This window comes from Pomacea canaliculata, linkage group LG13, assembly GCF_003073045.1.
Source record: "Pomacea canaliculata isolate SZHN2017 linkage group LG13, ASM307304v1, whole genome shotgun sequence".
Classification (NCBI taxonomy): domain Eukaryota; kingdom Metazoa; phylum Mollusca; class Gastropoda; order Architaenioglossa; family Ampullariidae; genus Pomacea; species Pomacea canaliculata.
Window position 1 is genome coordinate 18,396,551 of NC_037602.1, and position 19,292 is coordinate 18,415,842.

At 35.7% G+C, this 19,292-nt stretch overlaps 3 protein-coding genes across 5 annotated transcripts in view; 2 read left to right on the forward strand and 1 right to left on the reverse strand.

Annotated features, from left to right (window-relative positions):
• LOC112553652 (focadhesin-like) overlaps window positions 1-295 on the reverse strand; it is a 137,005-nt gene extending 136,710 nt beyond the window's left edge. The window contains exon 1 of one of the 2 annotated variants that reach the window (XM_025221008.1): window positions 168-295. The gene's annotated coding sequence lies outside the window, so the exon portion shown is untranslated. The remainder of the gene's footprint in view (window positions 1-167) is intronic. The other variant, XM_025221006.1, reaches the window with a different exon arrangement.
• LOC112553650 (G2/mitotic-specific cyclin-B-like) lies at window positions 189-7,015 on the forward strand. Of its 2 annotated transcripts, none has more exons than XM_025221003.1 (8): window positions 189-315; window positions 1,982-2,377; window positions 2,807-3,025; window positions 3,424-3,582; window positions 3,850-4,086; window positions 4,947-5,087; window positions 5,448-5,552; window positions 5,923-7,015. In XM_025221003.1, exons 1-8 carry the CDS (start codon window positions 292-294, stop codon window positions 6,025-6,027), a joined length of 1,386 nt encoding a protein of 461 aa, XP_025076788.1. In that variant the 5' UTR covers window positions 189-291; the 3' UTR covers window positions 6,028-7,015. The 2 variants fall into 2 exon arrangements, with proteins under 2 accessions (XP_025076788.1, XP_025076789.1); XM_025221004.1 differs by lacking the exon at window positions 189-315 and adding an exon at window positions 636-911.
• An 895-nt stretch (window positions 7,016-7,910) lies between these two features.
• On the forward strand, window positions 7,911-18,554 carry LOC112553651 (WD repeat-containing protein 41-like). Its single transcript, XM_025221005.1, has 14 exons — window positions 7,911-8,055; window positions 9,521-9,633; window positions 9,992-10,040; window positions 11,125-11,253; window positions 12,044-12,106; window positions 12,686-12,800; window positions 13,087-13,149; window positions 13,464-13,580; window positions 14,061-14,215; window positions 14,373-14,503; window positions 14,755-14,880; window positions 15,586-15,670; window positions 16,475-16,543; window positions 17,071-18,554. Exons 1-14 carry the CDS (start codon window positions 7,996-7,998, stop codon window positions 17,143-17,145), a joined length of 1,350 nt encoding a protein of 449 aa, XP_025076790.1. The 5' UTR covers window positions 7,911-7,995; the 3' UTR covers window positions 17,146-18,554.
• Window positions 18,555-19,292: the final 738 nt, after the last annotated feature.

Genomic DNA, 19,292 nt, shown 5'->3' on the forward strand with positions numbered 1-19,292 from the left:
AATTGCAATGCCTAATTTTAATTGATATGTTTCAAAGGCACTATGTCAAAAATTTAGTTGTGGTTATATTTTAGACTCAATACTAAGATTTTAACGATCATACAAAAAAAAAAACATTGCTATGATAATTAACCAATGAAAAAGCGGCCAGGTAAATGACGACCAACCACAGTAAAGCCGCTGATTTTGAAGGTTCTTCGCACCGAAACTCCTGCATGCGTACATTGTGTTGAGGTGCTCACAAAGCAGGGCGATTTGCCAGTTTGCTCACAACGTCTCTACCATTGTACCATGGCGCAAACACGCACGACAATGGTAAGATTTTGTACTTTAAATTGTATCATCTTATTCAACTCCACGAATCTTCATCAAATAAAGAAACGTAAAACGTGCCCAAACAAGTCTAGCTTGGCGACGCTGACAGGAAATGGATATATAACGCGTTGAGCGGGAAGAAATATTTCAATTTTTTAACTCCCGTTTTCTTATTTCTTATCTTTTGGGCCTAACTGCTTCTAATACCGAGAATACACGAAATTTTATTTATATTCCAGCGTTAAATATTGAAATTTTCAGTTTTTTTAACGGGAAAACATGTCAAAGCTTGTTCTGAGCTAAGAACTGCACAACAGACGACAGTCATTGGCTACTGGCATGAGTTGGCTTAGACACATGTCGTTCAGACAGGACTGAAACATGTCGGAGAAGGCCTGCCGCCGAAAAGTTTGCTCGATGGCAGTCAGTGTTACCACCTGCAGATAGCAAAAAATTACGTTTCTGTGTATGTTTTAAAAAAATTGCCATTGTAGCAGACTATTTCGGTGGCACGCCAGTCCGGCATTGCGTGTAAAACTTTGTTTCTTCTACACATACTCTTTTTTTATATTTGCATTATTACAAGTTTTCGGACGGTAAGTTAAGATCACACAATACAAACTTGATCTGCCTGTACATATTTAAGTATATGCTCAATGCTTCTGCATTATATACATTGGCGTGATTGAACAAAACAGGATTCAGCTTCGAGTCTAATCTTGAAATTGTAGACATGATTATAGACAGCATACCTAAAATTAAGTATATATATTTCCCATACCACTTTGTATATTTTAACAGCGTTTTAGACTGCCAGAGTTTCTGAAATATTGATAGTCCTGCTGCCTTGATGCAAGCCAATATATCCATATCTCCAGTAATGGTATTACAGTTGCTGATTACATGTACAAGAAGAAATCTGTTTTTACCATCCATAAAATCACGGCTTATAATTCTCCACCTTTTGGCGAATTTTTCTTCTAAAAAACAAAGGTCTTTGAGAACAGTAACATATTGCTTTATGTGCATACTTGCTAATATGTCTGTTATTCAGTAATATGAAAATCATGTGAGTTAAGATTGCCTCCATTTTGGGAGATGTAGGTAGACTATTACAACTCTTGAAAATGCTAAGAATACCATGGTTAGAAGTGGTGGTGGTGGGAGGGTGTGACAGAATATTAAATAGTAAAAATGTTTACAAGTTGATATACATGTGTTAATGTATTGATTTTTTTTAACGAATCAGCTGAAAAACTGTTGAAGAAATTTGATAATGATGCAATACAGTAAGGTGACCAGACGTCCCGCATTAGGCGGGACAGTCCCGCTTTTGACCTCGTGTCCCGCCTGCTCATCGGGCGGGAGGCCCAATGTCTCGCTTTCTGGCAAGTCCATCAAATGTCCCGGTTGTCTTAAAAAAATCATTTTTTTCGCCGTTTTTTGACGGTGACGACACCATTATTGGCACGTGTCCCGCTTTCGCCCCCGAAACGTCTGGCCACCTTAAATACAGTGTATTCAGTTCAGTTTTTCTGCTATACTTTGTTTTAAGACTTACCCTTGTCAGATTTTCTGTAGTTCTGTTTGGATTTCTCTTTTATATGTAAAAAAGTGGCTTTTTCTCTCGCTGGTTGCTGATAAATGTGTTTTTAATTTGCTTCAGTTAAGAAAAGAAAGAGTCACTACCAACAACAAAATGATGCATGAAGATGACACAGAAGGCTTTATAGCCAGTAAAGCAGCTCTAGCATCCAGCATGCACCATCTGGCAGGATCACGGTTTGCTCTGGGAGACATAGGAAACATTGGTGCAAAAGTTTCCAAAATGACCATAGATGACCCCCTGAAAAAGACATCAAGCTCCAATGCTATCAAGAAAGAAATTCTCCATCAGCAACCACCTGTGACGAGGCAGAAAGCCCGAAAAGCAGCAGCTATTGCAGCAGCAGCTCATACCAATGCTGTTAGTACTACTGGCAGCAGTGTTATCAATCTCAGCACCATTTCCACCAAAGTCAAAGCTTCATCACTCAAGTCGGAGATACACTCAGACTTTAAGGTATGAGGGAAGGGAAGCTCAACAAAAAAGATGTTGAACGAACATGATGTAAAAGAGATAATGTAAATGTACATGTTAGAATAGTTGTCTCTCTCCCACAACAAAAACACATTCCCAACGACAGCAGATGGCTAGTACAAGATCATGGCCAGTAGAGTTGATCAAGTGAATGGTGCGTGGAATGAATGGTCTTTGCTATATCTTCATCTTGTGTTCAATTTTGAAATGACTTTATCCTAGTGCAGAGCACACTTGCCTCTTTCAGGCAAAAGTGCACTTTATTAGTGTGAAACAATTGCTAATGATTGTGATGTGCATGTGCAATTAAAGATTGTTAAAAGAGGATTGGGGCCTGCTGCTTTTTAGAATTTTAAAGGGTGTGAAAGTTTTTATAAGTGTCATTTTTTCAAGGCTAATTAAATTTTACAGGAGAAAGAACCTGCGGTTATTGTAGAAGCTGTTCCATCAGTCACATCTTATGGCCTTAGCGCGTATCCTGCTGCACCAATGGACATCTCAGAGGATAAAGCAGATGCCTTTTCTGGAGGACTGATGTCAGTAGAAGACATCGATGCTAATGATTTTGATAATCCTCAACTGGTCAGCGAGTATGTCAATGATATTTATGACTACATGCGGTCACTCGAGGTGAGCTTCATATTTATAGAGAGAGAGCGTGAGTGTGTTAAAGAAATTATACCTGAAGACACAACAGAAGCATTTAGTTATCTCTTCATTTAAGGCAAGGATGGGGAACTGAGGCAACTGCAGATTTTAGTACATCTATCTTTTTTTTATAACATAAATTTATATTAAGTGAATCGTAATAATGTAAATTTTTATGAAGATAGATGCTTAACGGCACAGTGAGAAAAACAGTACCGAATTGTCTCACTGCTTAGTTGTACGTTGTAGTGAAACTACAGCTTGAACAGCTAGTGCAAGCTTATTTTTAAGAACTGTACAAAAGTTTGAAATATGTGAAAGCAGAAACTTGATGGTCAAATGCTTTTTTAATTTAGTGTGAAAATGTTTGTTTGTGGCAGAGAAAGTTTGCTGTGCGACCTAACTACCTTGAAGGTGCAGAAATCACCGGCAAAATGAGAGGCATTCTGATAGACTGGTTGTGTCAAGTTCATCATCGCTTTCATTTACTGCAGGAAACACTCTACCTCACTGTTGCTGTCATTGACAGATATCTTCAGGTAGTTCATTTTATAACGCATGTTGCTCTAAGTAAAATTGATTGCTAACAATCAGACATCACTTAACATTCAGAATACTGCCTACACATGCTGTACGCAAGCTGCATCATAATCTTGGTATGTTACAGATATATAAGCTGAGAATGTGCAGGAAAACAGAATGTTCTTAGATCAAAATTTGTTTGCTGCCAATGCTCTTTTGGGGGCGGGGCAAAAAAAATGAACAAGTTGATGGCACTTAAACCTTTTTATTCATTCTTACCCTAGGAAAAGCCAGTGACAAGAAATCGGTTGCAGCTTGTTGGAGTTACTGCCATGCTTTTATCATCAAAGTATGAGGAAATGTTTGCACCTGAGGTGGCAGACTTTGTTTACATTACAGACAATGCCTATACGAAAGCTGATATTCGTGAAATGGAACGTGATATATTAAGAACCCTCAAATTTTCTTTTGGGAAACCACTGTGTCTTCATTTTTTGAGGAGAAACTCGAAAGCTGGCCAGGTAAAACCTATATGTTGCTAATATACTGTTTCGTTTTCGCATCACTAAAGTATGTAAATTGCAAATAATTCTGATATGGTGTAACCTATAGTAAATCTTTCTATTAACTCAGATTTTGGCATGACTAGTGGGCAGTCCGGTGATGCAACAGTTAGCTCCTGTCACCAATACAGTGAGGGTTGGCTGTCATGGGTTCAACTCTTATCTTGGGCACACTGTTCTTTCTTTGCATGTTGCATCTGTTTACAGGGCTGGCTGCCTTGCCGTGATATATCCTTAGTTGCTGGCTTGTTCTAAAACACCAACATGCATGCGCGCGCACACACACACACACTTTGGCATGACTGATGCCACATGCAGGAATTGTGTGTGTAGGAAAAGTCTAAGAAACTACTTTTGTTATTCTTCTTTTTCTTCTTCATCCTATTTGCCCCAAAGTGGAGGATAGAGCCACTTTTGTTATAGATGAAGTTAAAATTATTAAAGTGTAAAATTTTTAATCTGATTCCAGTCTCAACTTGCAGCATGATAAACCTTTTTTAAAAATCCTTTATCGAAATCATGGGATTCATTTGTATTGTGTATAAACTTTTCTGGTGACTATTAACTGGAATAGTATGCCATACTGGTTGTGTGACCATGAAATTGGAAACAGTCTGTGTAAGTAGTATTCATTCAGGGAAGGTAGCTCTCATTTGCATAGGGTTTCCTCTAGTTTTCACTTAGTCAGACCTGGATTTTATTTCTTGCCCTTTTGACCCAGAAAGAACAAGGCTATTTGCGAACATCTAATCATGTCCTTATTAGCATAATGTCTATTGCAGCTTCCGTGTGATATTTTGTGTTGTATTCTGTGATAGGTTGATGCCTTGAAGCATACACTTGCAAAGTACTTAATGGAACTGACAATAACAGAATATGACATGGTGCACTACTTGCCTTCCCACATAGCTGCATCTGCTTTGTACCTTGCAATGAAGATCTTAGATGGTTCTCCATGGGTAAGTATTCTGTACAAATTTCATTACCCAGTATTTTCTAACTATGGCAGGCAATGCTTGTTACTTTTGTTGTTTAAGGCTTTCTGCAGACAGTAATTTTATCATGATGTAATCCTTGCTTGGGAGTTTAGGTGTCTGGTACTAAAGTTGGGTCGCTCTGAATCTACCATGGCAGGTGCTAAGGTTTACATTGAAAATGGTTTATGAGGAAACATGTTAGTGAAAATTTCAACATACTGATAGTTGTGAATTCTAGAAGCTGCACATGGTAATCCATGGCAGAATTCTGCAAGTATGGAATAAAGTTAAATACTGTAGAAGAGTGCCATAAGCATTGATGGGAAAATTAAATTTTTGCAGACGGACACTCTTGCCTTCTACAGTACCTACACAGAGGAGCAATTACAGCCATTAGCTGCCAAGCTTGCTAGCCTGGTTGTTAAATCTTTCAGCGGAAAACTTACTGTAAGTTCTTCTGCTTAGTGAACCATCGCCTTTATTCAGTCTGGAAAGGAAATAAAATTCTCTGCATAATTTATTTTTTAGACACAGTTGTCATATTTTATATTCAATAATAAAGCATTATCTTGTCTATCTTTCCTGTCTTACTGACATACTTGTGAGCACATTACAGATTTAGATGTCACAGATTTTGCTAGTTCATCCTTTTAAAAAAAATTGTCTTCAGTATTTTTATGCATCTCCACATTTTTTATTTTTGTAACTGATTGTACAATCAAAATGTATTACAAATAGTATTTCAGTTTAACAGTTGAAAGATACATTTTTATAAATGTTTTCGCTTAGTAAGGCTTGTGCTTTGTTTCTCTTCCAGGCTATAAGAACAAAATACAGCACTTCAAAATTGATGAAGATAAGTCAGATACCAGAGCTCAAGTCTTCCATCGTGACTGATCTCGCTGCCAGGGCATCACAATAAGCCTATGGATATTTCTTTTCATTGGCAACAAATTCCATCTCTGCACGTGATGCTGTTTAAAAAATACTGTTACTGTGATAATCCGTCCACACATGTGGGGTAGAAAATATTGTGAAGAAATTTGTCAGTGCGATCCAGTTGTCATGGAGCAGAGACAAATTTATAACTGACTTGACAAAAAAACCATTTCTTAGTTCGTCCCCCAAAATCTGGAAGTGACTGTGTCGACATTGAGATCCTAAAAAGTGTTCACCTGTATAATTACAAAGTTCTTCATCGGTATATTTATGGAGACCGTGTAAAAAGAGGTGCAAACTTAGAAAGAATTTTAATAACATAACCAAAGCTTCTGATTGTAACTTTGGTTAATCTTCTAACCATTACATTGGCATTAATTCAGTGCACTTGCATGTTTCAGTAGGTAATTCCTCCTGTACTTTGATTACATTACATGATGATGAAGACAAGATGGTGTTGTTACGGAAAATGCTATTCTCATCTCCCATTAATTGCATTCAACTTGTCTTCCACTCTTCTTGATCAAGAAAGTGCTTTGAAAGAGGAAGTGTTAGACTAAACATTGTGCTGTGGGAAATGCCATACTATTGTGCTATTAAAATTCTGTAGCTGAGGAACCTGATTTCAGGAAGACAAAGGATCGCTAAAATACTGGATATTTTTCTATTACCTTCAAATTATTTTAACCATGAATATTTATGATGACTCGCTGGCGATAGTAGCGAAGTTTTAATGCATGTTTCACTCCTGTGCTGCTTCTATTCTTTGGGGGACAGGAAGTTTGTCAGATGGTTTTGCATGCAAAGAAATCTTAGTGGAACTTTTTAGCATTGCCTTGTGTACATAAAAATAGATCTGCCCAGATCCCATTTTTTGTGTATGCATGGTTGGTTTTATTGATCTTTTTCTCCTCTTTTTTTTTTTTTTTCTTTTTGACTGATAGCCTTTTGTCAATAAACATAAGAATATATTACCCTGTGGTGTTTTGTTGTAGAGATTTAAATGAGGTTACTTAAAATGTAGACCCATTGTTCAGTTTCAAAATGCTGGCTGCTGTGCAGTTTTGTGAAAAAAGATAACCTGTTACATTTTCATAGTTTGGTCCTTGTTACTCCTCTAGGAGCATAAAGCCGCAACATCTCGCCAGTAGGCCATGCTCTGTTTTTTATTATTAAATTTTCATAGCTTAGAAATTCATGAAATTATGAGTTATCTTAAAGTATAAGTGTATACAGGTTGGTCGTATCCTGAAAGCTGTATACGGTGGTTTACTGTTGGGGGGGGGGGATGTTCAGCAATACCTTTATTTTCTATTTTACAGTCTGCTCTGCAGACATTTAGTTCACAATTCTATTCACTGCCTACACAGCACACTTGATATTCAGAATACATCCATGAGCTGCAAGTTCTCTATCACAATGCGTGTGTAACTTCTGCAATTTTTTAATCCATGGCTGGACATTCTCAGGGTCTAACCTGTACTAAGGATTGAAAGCATCTTACATCTGATTTCAGCCATACCTTTTTTTTTTATTAAGATGAATGTGACTATGAGATAGCAGCACAATATAGTGGCCCATAGATGTATCGACATTGAACTGCCGCTTTTTCTAAGCAACCGACGAAGAGGCAAATAAAACCGTCATGCTCAGTTAAATCAGATATCGATGAAACTAGAGCTGCAGACGTACAAACAAAATACCAGCATGACTGCTGAGTGAGAGTGGCGGTCAAGGAACGACTGACTATTATTATTGTAATATGCGTAGTTCTCCTACATCGCACTTTTCTGTAATCTTCGCACGAATTATATTTCACAGCACAAACGAGACAAATACTAAATTTGTCGTCTGAACGTAGTCACGTCCCCAGGATGTTTATAGTGGCTTCCCTTGGGTACACATTGATGCATTCAGTTTTTCGTCAGAGATGCGGAAATTATAATTTAAAATGTCAGTTTTGCAACGTTTTTTCAATACTGTTCCAAAAGAAAAACAAGCTGAAGGTCATGTAAGTAACATTTGCAATCAGAATACTGAAAGATAATTACTTTCCAGTCTCCTTAATCATGTTTTGCTTCAAGAAATAGGGGTGGATAATAATCGTTCTTTTAAACCAGAATGTTGAAATAAAGATGAATGGATTTTTTTAAATCTTTATATAAAATAAAAGTATTTGTTTCACGCATGCTACATTTCATTGCAGATCAAGAGTTTGTTTTCTAAATTTAGATTTGAGGGAAAATATCGAGTTTTTTCATGTGACGTCATCAAAACATGCGTAGACAGCCACCCACTGATCAGTGGCCGTTACTTTGGTGCTACACTTATAATCATAATGAGTACTTTTGCTGGGTTTTCAATGTTGGAAACTGAAGAGATAAAGATGTGTTGGTTTGTCTCGCCCTAACTACCTTAAATTTACTATACTTATATACAGAAAGAAAATGACGTTTGATTCGACTGTTGCAGACGACGGATCAGCGAACACTGGATCGCTTTCAAGCTTATAAAAAGCATATCATTATTTCCATTAAAATTAGGTTTAATAAAGAAAATATTGTTACTGATGCCTCCAAAATACTTATGTCATCCTAATCCAGGGAAACTGTTTCTGCTGGCACTCCAACATACCCTCTCTCTGCTCAGTACAAGCACGGATACGTACAATTATAATTTGCGTGCGAAACAATAACAGAATGACAAAGTACTTGAGACGTTTCTGCGTTGCATATTTTAATTATTTCATGAAAGTTTATAAATTCCCCCATGCTAAATACATTAGGCGTTATTTCACATTTCACTTCCCACAAAACATCTGGCACCAGTTTAGATCGACTGACAGTGTATAGTTCACTATATAGGCTCTCCCAATATTAATTGAGTCAATATAATTGGATGCGATTACAATGAGATTAACACCAGATTAATCTTCAGTATTGAAACAAACCAATTAGAACCTCTGCTGTAAACGCTGAGTAACATTAGACATGGAGTCTTGTTTGTCCTGAAAAAAAGTTGATGATGATGTCGATTTGTAATAGGCAGGTATCCATTCAGAAGAATGTTCATTGCGCACACAAACAAACAAACAAAAGAATAAAAAAAATAAAGTGAACAAATATATAAAACACCAGGAAAGTAAAAAAAAAAACAAAAAAAATAGAGACAGAAGTGTTTCTTGGTTGTTTAAGACTGTTTTGAAAGAAACAGATGGGTCTTCAGCCTTTTTCGAAAGTTATGACCTTTATTTGCATAGCATGTGATATGCAAAGTGAAACGACTCATACATAAAAGCTCATTTAACAGAATGTGAATATTTAAATACAACACCGATTGTAAAAAGTGGTTCCTATATTTGTATATTATATGGCTTTAGTTTATCTCATTGTAAAGGTCTTATCTTAAGGCCTGATTCATATATTCTGTGACACCTGGTTAAAAGAAGATGCAACATGCTGTATAACTGCTTGCAGACACAAGTGCGAGGGCTAGACTTTGGCCAAGCATACAATCCTTACAATGAGGTGCTACTGCTACAACACCACTCAGACATAATCAGGCTTCTGTTGAAGATTGATAACAAAAGGTAGAGACTTAAGCTGATTACTTAATTTGTGATAAATTTGCTTGGACACCTACATGCACACACACACACACAGAGACAAAAAAATTTTTTTTTAATCTTTTCTAGATTAGAAGATGACACCATTCTGAATATTATAAAGAAATTGTTTAATGTTACAGACATATATAAATATATTCCTTGATTGCCTTTTTATAAATTTTTTCTGGAATGTAAGTGTTATGCATGTAGTGAAGACATAAAATGTTGTGGGTATTAATTGCCTTATCTACAAGAAATCTACAAATCAAACTAGGGAATAATTGTAAGTTCAGTTGGAAAGTAAATTTACATCTCATTTCCCACATATTCTTTATTTCAGGTTTGTTTCAGCTGGCGATGACAATAAAGCTGTCATCTGGGATATTCAGGTAGGGCTTGTTAGCAGAAGATATATAATATAAATCATAAGTTTATGTCAATGTTATTTTTAAAAGTTTAACAGACTTTGGCTGCTCTGGGTAACACAGAGGCCATAAAACAAATGAATTCGTACAAAGCACAGTTGCCACACTCATGGGATTCCAGGAACCTCGATTTGCAGTAATCATGATGTAAGCTGGTCTGGTTTGGCCATGTGACCCAGCACAACACCTTGTCCAAGGTGTATTGTTTTTAAGGTAAACAACACTGGTCAAAGAAAAAAACTAGGATTTGCGAACGTTTAGGAGTAGACTGGTCATCCTGTACAGGAACTGCTAATTATCACTGAATAAAGGCAGGTCTTTTCAGCTGCCACATCTTCCAATGTGCTCCCCCATTAACAGATACCTGTCAAGGGATGAATGAACGGCTGAACAGAGCTTTTCAGATTACCTGTACTTGGATCAAATACTATTTTTCAAAATCTGAAAAAATAAGTTCAATCTGTTCTAGAGATACACAGACACCTACACACAGTACCAAGAACAGATGAAAACTAAGACATCATGAATGTCCATTGACGTGCCTAATTAGCATCATTCTCATTTCTCCTTTTTGTTGTAATGTTGACAACTTTAGCCTATCCATGTACATTTTTGAGGACAGTTTAAAACTTCTTTTAAGCTCTCTTGTTGATGTTTATAGACTTACCAAATCTCAGCAACAGAATGGGGTTGGTTGGAAATTGTATCTTGCACTAGGCTTAGTTCAGTCATCACGAAAAATATTATTTACTTTGAGGAACCTTTACTATTTACAAGAATAAGTTCAACTTAACATTAAACTTTATGGTCTGCTCGGTCAGATTTCCGAAATCCATCTATGTATCTCACCTGCTTAATTAAATGGGTGATAAAATATTTTAATTAGTACAGCTAAGGATATCAGTGCAGGTGAATAAAAGTAAATGATAGCGAAAGCTTATTATCTAAGATGATCAAAGGACTTTTTTCTGTTCGTGTTAATAGCTACTGTAGTCAACTGTTACAGCTATACATAAGGTTTGAAATTTCTGCTGTGCAAATTTTGCAGTTTGGCAGGAAGCTGGCAACTCTTGTTGGGCATTCTCACCCTATTACCAGCCTCCTTTTACTACAGCCCAGAATAGATTCAGTTGATGACTACTACCTCTTGACAGGGTCTTCTGATAAGCAGATTAAGGTGATAATGCCTAGCCATTTGACTTTCAGATTTAAAAAAGTGTGCATTACATAATGCCATCTCTAAGATTAAGGCAGGGTTTTATTTCTTGCTTTTTGTTTTGAACTGATGATTGAAAATTAGTTTCTAGAATTTCTTGATGACAAAGGTGTACAGGTCATATATATATAAATATCACAACAGGAAAGGCAATTTGATGATTGGATTCATGGAATATGTGTTGACAAATAATTAATAATAAGCTGATTAATAGGAATATTTATTATGCACAAGATAATGGAAAAAGGGAAGTAAAACTTAAGCAGAGCATATTTCTTCTTGTAGATGAAAGATCCTGGAAAATAATTAGAAATAATAACAGACATAACAGTATAAATCATTGTGCAGACACTTGTAGATAATCAGCAATCAATTTTGTATTGATATACTCAGGATATAGCTGCTACATCATCATCATCATTCTTACAATCATCATTACATCATTATACATATTGTTGAAAGTGTGGTTTAAATTAGCCATTAAACTGTATCATAAAATAAAATTTTGAAATACTCAAGATCTTTCATGAAGTATTACACCAATTAGGCAAGACTGGTGGTTGAGGGTTACTTTCATCATTAATCTTTCTCACTTCTTTCTCTAATACACATGTGCACACACAGATAACACATATATGATGAGACTTTTGCATTCAGACATTGTATTTGGATTAGCCTATAAATATTCCTACTTGTTGAAGAATCAGAAGAAAGGGTTACAAACCATTAAACTTTCAATGTGTTTTTATAGGTATGGGATGTATCAACAGGTCAGTGTCGAAGGACTTTGACTCAGCATGCAAGTTCTGTCAGGGTGAGCTGGTAAAATAACATGTGTCCTGATTATCGTGTCAACATTGAGATGTATTTGTAATTTACTATGCAGATTTTCAAAGCAATTTATCATTTTTATGAGAGTGGTGGATGTTTGCATAACTAAAATTTTTCATTCAATGACGTTAATAAGACTTTTAAAGGTTTTTACGCTGAGATATGCTATTATATGGCAGTTTGAAGAAAGGAGCTATTAAAATGCTTTTGGCTTTAAACGGAGGTTGTTTTCTGTTACAGATCTGATTGCTTTCATATTCCCTTATGTATATCTAGCTATTTGTCCACTTAATATAATATTTATAATGCTTATCCATTTTGCATATTGTATGCATTCAGTTTATATTTCATATGCTTAATATTTTTATTCATTTGAATAATATGTATATAACTTCTATTTACTACTGTGATGCATCATCAGATTATCTGGTTTTCAGCTATGCATGTTTTCATTTTCCACTTTATAAATGTTATCTAATGTTATGGAAGTCAGCTTTATAATTGTTATATGCATAGATTTGCTTTTACTTTTTTTTTCTTTTTCCCCTCCTCATCTACTTAGTGCTTAGTATCCTTAATGGACAGAGAACTGTTCTGTTCTGGTGGGGAACATATATCTGTGTGGAATCAGAATGGCACCCTACTTAATACCTATCAAAGAAAACCAGAGGAGGAAGGTAAAGCATTAAACAAAACAGTGTAACTGATTATATCTCTAAAATTTGATATCTTCATATCAACAACATTTCTTATTCTTTTATCTCCCATTTTGTATTTAATTTTCAAAGCATGTTTTCAGTAGCTTAATCTTAAGTAAATTTATAAACAGGAGTAATTATTTATACTTATTGCATATCTATGTATAAATACTGCTGATAGACATTATGTTCTGTTTCTGTCAAGTAATATCTTTGTAAGAGTGTTAGCATTTAAAATAAACATTATCCTACACATGTTCCTCAGATATATACCTTATGATAGCCATCTCCAACTACCGCTTAGTGACTGCTGCTGACAAGGATCTTGGTATGTCGTTATTGCATTTACCTTCCTAATTCTTTCTTTCTTTTGAAAGAAATCACCCATGAAGCTATCACCAAAAGTTCTCAATAACTATTGGCTTATTAAAAAGAAAATATTGCAAGATCAGATTTTGATTTCTCTGTAACATCTAATTTTGCAATATTCATATTCAAAAACTTTATTAAGTTCGTCTTTTTGGCACACTTCTGTTTCAGTACTAATAATTTTAGTTTAAACAATCAGCTATTCCAAATCACAGTCTGTAGCTGACTTTTTTCCTTTTATTTTATGGTCTGTTTGTTGTTTTTTTCCTACAGTGGTGTACTCTGTGATAACAGGGACAAGTACAGATAATGAAGACAGAAAAGAAATAATAAAGATACGACGTCTTCCTTCTCATCGGGAAGCTATTCACAGTTTGATTGTTATTTCTGGTCTGTGTATACCATCTTAATCCATCTATTTCCCTTGCTCAAAAAATTAAAATCTTTCTGGAGCTTTCATTTGTGTACGTCAGCTAGTGTTACATCCTAATGTTTAGGTGCTAAATCTTTATATTTCTTTTCTCTGGGTTGTTTAGTATTACATCTTAACGTAGATTTGTTACCTTGATAAAATGAATAGAGTATGGATTTTACACTAGAGCTGAATAAGTCAAAGAATGACCAAAAAATCCCTTTGCAGTGTTTGTAAATGACATTTCTTGGAAAACATGTTAGGCTGAAAAAGGTGAATATTAGAATTTGTTGCTGTCACATTATCAAAGAATATTAAGTAAGAAGAATCATAAAGAATGTTTGCCTTAATTACCATGCCTGGAAAGTCTATGTATGTCTTCATAATCAAGAGGAACATAGACATAGTTTTTTTTTTTAAATTGTAATGTGTCTTGACTGTTTTATGGTTGTTTGTAGATTCCTGCTTTAGCAGTGGTTCTATTGATGGAACCATCATTCTGTGGACTTCCCATAACCTTATTCCTGCTAGGCAATTCAACACTGTGTCAGAGTATCAAGGCATCAGCAAGGGGTTTCCTTTTAGTGTTCAGTCTCTTTTCTGTGTGCAAGAGGTGGGTTTACTGAAAATGCTGAGTGTTACTAATTAAAGCTAAATCTGTGCCTCATATATGCTACATTTTCTTATTGAAAATATAAACATACTTCTTTCCTTTTGCATGTTATCATCCAGGTTAGCATTGGTCTCTGATCTGGTAATTGTGTTTGCAGCGATATCTGTTTGCGGCCATTGGCTCGGGATTTTGTGTGTTTGACATGGGCCAGGGCAGAGAACGTCTTTTGATAAGGATGTTGGCAGCTCATCATTCCAAGATTAGTCACCTTGGCTTTGCATGTGAGGGGTAAGAATACACAAAGATTGTAGGAAAGTAATCAGACTCTCTAGGCTTAAATGTCAGGTTTAGTGAATATGTGATTTGCTAGACACTAGAAGACTTGTGCGTAGGTATACATGTGTGTACTTTAGCTAATATTACATAATTTTATGATGAAATTTGTTTGTTGCAAACCATATGTTTTAGTTTATATTTAAAAAAATATTACATTATAAATAATCAAAATATTTTTCTTGGATTTTAAACAATACTTTCAGTCGGTATTTAGTCACTTGCTCAGAAGATGGATCAATTCGCATTTGGGGAAGACCTCCTCTATATGGAGATGATGATGAAAAGGAGCATTTGCCTCAAAGTCCAATGGAACAGTTTACAGGAATGAGGTAACTGATTTTTGTCTGCCAGCTGTAAAATGGACAGAAGTATTGAATGTCTGACATACTAAGTTGTCTGAGAACAGAGTTATTCAAGACACTGAATACTTGCACCTGTTTGCTACCAGCAATCTAAATTTAGTTTGGACCACTCATAGGGATCATCAGTATTGTCAGTTGTCATGAGTCATGATCTGAGTTTGACTGCAAAAAGGGAATCAAGTTAAGAATGGTTTTAAGAAAAGTATTTTATCAAGCTATGTAGAAATCTTCCACAATAAATGTGTCTCCAGGCTGCTCAAACAAATCTGGTCATCTGTTTTCTTCTGTCACCAGGATTTCCTTTTTTATCCCATAATTTATGCATTTATTTCAATTTTGTTGGATAGTGGAGTACTGTATTCATTCCAGTTGTTAGTCAAATAGCGCTACACTTTATTATAATTATTCCAGTTATTATTCCAGTTATTATTTTTGTCTTGGTTTCTTCAATTTCTCCTTATCATGATTATTATTATTAGTGCTGTTGTTATAATTACTGTCATTTGTAAAGCACCGTGAGCTTGCTCATAGGGCTGGGATATGGCGTTATAAAAATAACCATTATTATTATATATAAACAGTACAAGTCAATTATTTGGAAATTTTGCATATTTATTTGTGGATTTAAAGCACACAAAAAAACCTGATGCCTTTTTCTCCCTATTTAACTAGTATGGCTGAACTCCAGAATGTTGGTGACAGCTTATGGTCTCCACATTTGCTGGGTGAATGTCTTGGCCATGCAAGTGCAGTACAGGTAGGTCCAGACCTATCATGTTAGCGACATGTTAAACAGGCTTTACAAATGTTGCCTTGGTGGTGGTGGTGTTACTTTGCATCAATTGTACATTTCTGTATTCATTTCAGTACACATAAAACAAGGTCAGGTTGTGGTAAAACAGTACTTATAATCCTTTTTAAAGCAAGTGTGTACAAGAGGCATGCTCAAAGGTTTGGGAGATCTTAGTAAAATTCATTGCCATATTTTTTATAAGAAAATGAGCTAGACTCATTCAGTGACTAATGATTTAGTGTTGCTTCTTTGTGTTAAAGCAGCGAAAGAACATATACTTTTATATAACCATAATTATTATTTTTGACAAAGATAGCCACTTTTAGTCATTAATTACAGTTAAATAGTTTCATTTGAATTCCTGTATATGAGTGGCAGCATAAAGGCTTTTTTTCGTTAAAAAGTAGATTTTTTTTTCATTTTTATCCCATAGCCTCCACCTTATTATGTAGAATATAACTTTGCTCATGTGAGGTGAATAGATTTTTTCCCAATAAATTCAATTTTGTTTAGTCTTGTAATGGGCACATGTGCTCTGTTTCTATGCATATATATATATGTGTGTTGCATGCATGCATGTGTTAATTCATATGTGCTGAGCCCATTACCCATTAATTCATTAATTTATCAACTCAAGCAAGACTTTTTTAAAAGATGTGTCTGTACTCTTTCCATTTATTCTCCTTAGCCTCTTCATGAGTTAAGCAGATTTTTTTTTTAAATCGAAATAATCTTATAATTTGTGTACAACTTGCCAATGTGTTTCAGAGTTTTTTGGACTATGACCATGAGGGTCTGGTATCTTGTGGTGCTGATGGCCTGGTGATTGTGTGGAAGGTGAGGGCAATCATTTATGATATTTTTTTTAATTCACTAAAACGTTCGATCTTTCTTATCTTACTTTGCATATTCACAGCTTGTTACTGTCCATAGGGAAAGAGTTTAATCAAACAATTTTAAGATGTTCACTATTGAAATGGCCTGTCTGGATTGTTTGTGAGGTTTTATTTTTTTATGTTTTTTAACATTGTTCTTTGTCATGTATGGATTAGTTCTTTTGCTGTTGTTTTGCAATTTGTTATTTGGTTTGTTTGGCTTCTCTTGCTTTTATTCTGTTTTGTCACTTCTTGTTGATGTCATTTACTTTTTTTTCCTCATTTGAGGAGCAAATAAAGGGAGAATTTGAAGACTTTTGGGGTGTGTGTAATAGTGCTTGGTGTAGCATTTTCTTGTATATGCATGCACAGATCATTAACCTTCATTGTCTGCTTTTGCACAGTGTTACATTACTTTTATTTGCTCTATTGTTATCTTGTTTGATATACTTTTCTGTGAAGTACTAAATCACTATCATTTTGTTTCAGAATTCAGAGATGCAGAAAGTACGTCGTAACCAAATGGTGCAAGATATTATCTTGAACTATGATGCTATAGTGTAGCTCAGTCATTCCAGCTGTCACTTTGACGTTGTACGGTATATGAAGTGATGCATCATCTTTATAAGTATTCAAACAAGTCTTCATTTACTTTGGAGGCTTCTAAAATTGGACTAACCATAGGTATATTCTCTGGCAACATGAAGACAGAGTCTAACAAGGAGAGTGTGCTGTGTAAATGTTGGTATTTGAGAACTGTAGAAAATGTATTTTTTACTCTTATTAAAGTTTACCAAATGTGCATTGGTCAAGTTACTACCGCTCCTGTTAATGACCTGAAATAAATCCTGACCAGTGACACAGGACACGCTAGACTGAACACACGCCAGCGGGTCAAAGATTTTGAGTACATGTTGACTCCTTCACTCGGTCCAAGATCAAAGAGTGACCAGGGACACCTCACAGGAAGGAAGAGGCAAATAAGCCCCAGACTAAGGGAAACTCTAGATCATGACTTTGCAAGCGAGCGAGTGGAAGCCTATCTTGAGGAGACATAAAAGGCTGTTGTTTGCTGGACTGAGGGCCTGCATACTCGAGACTAAATGTGCACCAGGACAAGATTGGACTTGTTGTCCCGTGCTTATAAAAATGGAATTATAGAAATTATTGACTGCGCCTGAACTGTGGAGAACAGTATATGTATATGTGTGTGAACTGTGTGTAGTTACTTTGAACTGTGAAATATTGTCTTTCGTCTCCTTGAAAATGAAAGATTGTCAACAATTGAGAAGTAGCAGATTATACAAAGGAATTCATTAACGCAAAAGATTCAAAGCAATCATTCAAATCAAAAGTAAAGCTATAAAATCATAAAGTTAAAGTTAAATGTAACTGAAAAAGATATCTGGTTGGTTTTTCCCCATGTATAGATAAATTAAGTTCTCCTGCCCTGTTGAAACTCAAAGCAATAAGTGTTTGTGACCAACCTGTTGTCTGCTGTTGATACAATGTGTATTGATGGAAACAACATTAGGCGGCGATTTAAGAGCAAAATGAGACGGCATGGGAGGAGGAAGGTAAAGATGTTTATGGCACAAGACAGTTTCTACTTGACAGTATTATAGTCCTTAACTACAAGGTGTAGATTTATGAGAGATCTGTTGAAAGTATTGAAGAGCTGAGGAGCGCCACACCCAAGTTAATTATGGAATGACTACTATTGCAGTTGATGCGCGTGTGTCTGTGTGTGTGTGCCGAGAGACTCGTGTGTTTCTCTTTCTCCCCCAACCACATAGGCCTTCGTCCTGCAAAATATTTAAGATAGTTATTTTTCTAGTGGCTTCACTCCTTTTTGCAAGTGCTGTTAGCATTCAGAATATTTTGGGGCTGGATGTCAACAGTGTTTTCATTGTATACTTAGTACTATAGTCTGCCTAAAATGAACTCAATTAAATCTTCTTTGCAGTCGAAAATTGTCTCCCACTATCTCTCAGCCGGACTAGTTCTTAATTCGACTTAATCGTTTCAGACCAAAAGAAAGTGTCACTGATTTTGAATGAAGTAAATGAATGTACAAAAAGCGCAATCGGATGACGCGGGAAGAATGAGGCAGCAAGTGATTCATTCCTTCTGAAGATGCCGTTACCTTGAGACCTCTCGGAACAATCCAAAGCCTCGAGGCACGTTGCTGTGTCAAAGATTAAGGGAACAGCGGCAAAGCTGTGAGTTTTTAGTGCATGCACACGCACAAGGCTGCAGAATCGTGCTTTAAAACATTTGCGATAGAGTACAGTAATTACACTGTTTGAAATGGTTTTACTAGAAAATCAAGCATTAAAAAATTAAATAAAAAATCATCAACGAAGGGCGTTGTGATAAAAATATCAAACAGTGCCATAAAACAATTTCCTGGAAGATAGCGACGGTAACAAAATATTCACGTGATTGACTGCATGCTACCAGCCTCCTAATATAAACTACATTTAATTTTTAAGCATCACAGATATATCTGGACAGTTGGCGGTTTAATTCTATGCCAGCAGCGGCTTGGTGGCTTTTAGTACAACTCTTATAGAATACAAAGAACAGATCGCAGTGGCATAGTCTGTTTAAAACAGGATTAATGTTAATATAGTGCTAGCTTTATGAAAGTGTTCTGTGAGTAACTCGAGAAAGAAACAATTAGAACCTGCTACCATTCTGGGTAGACA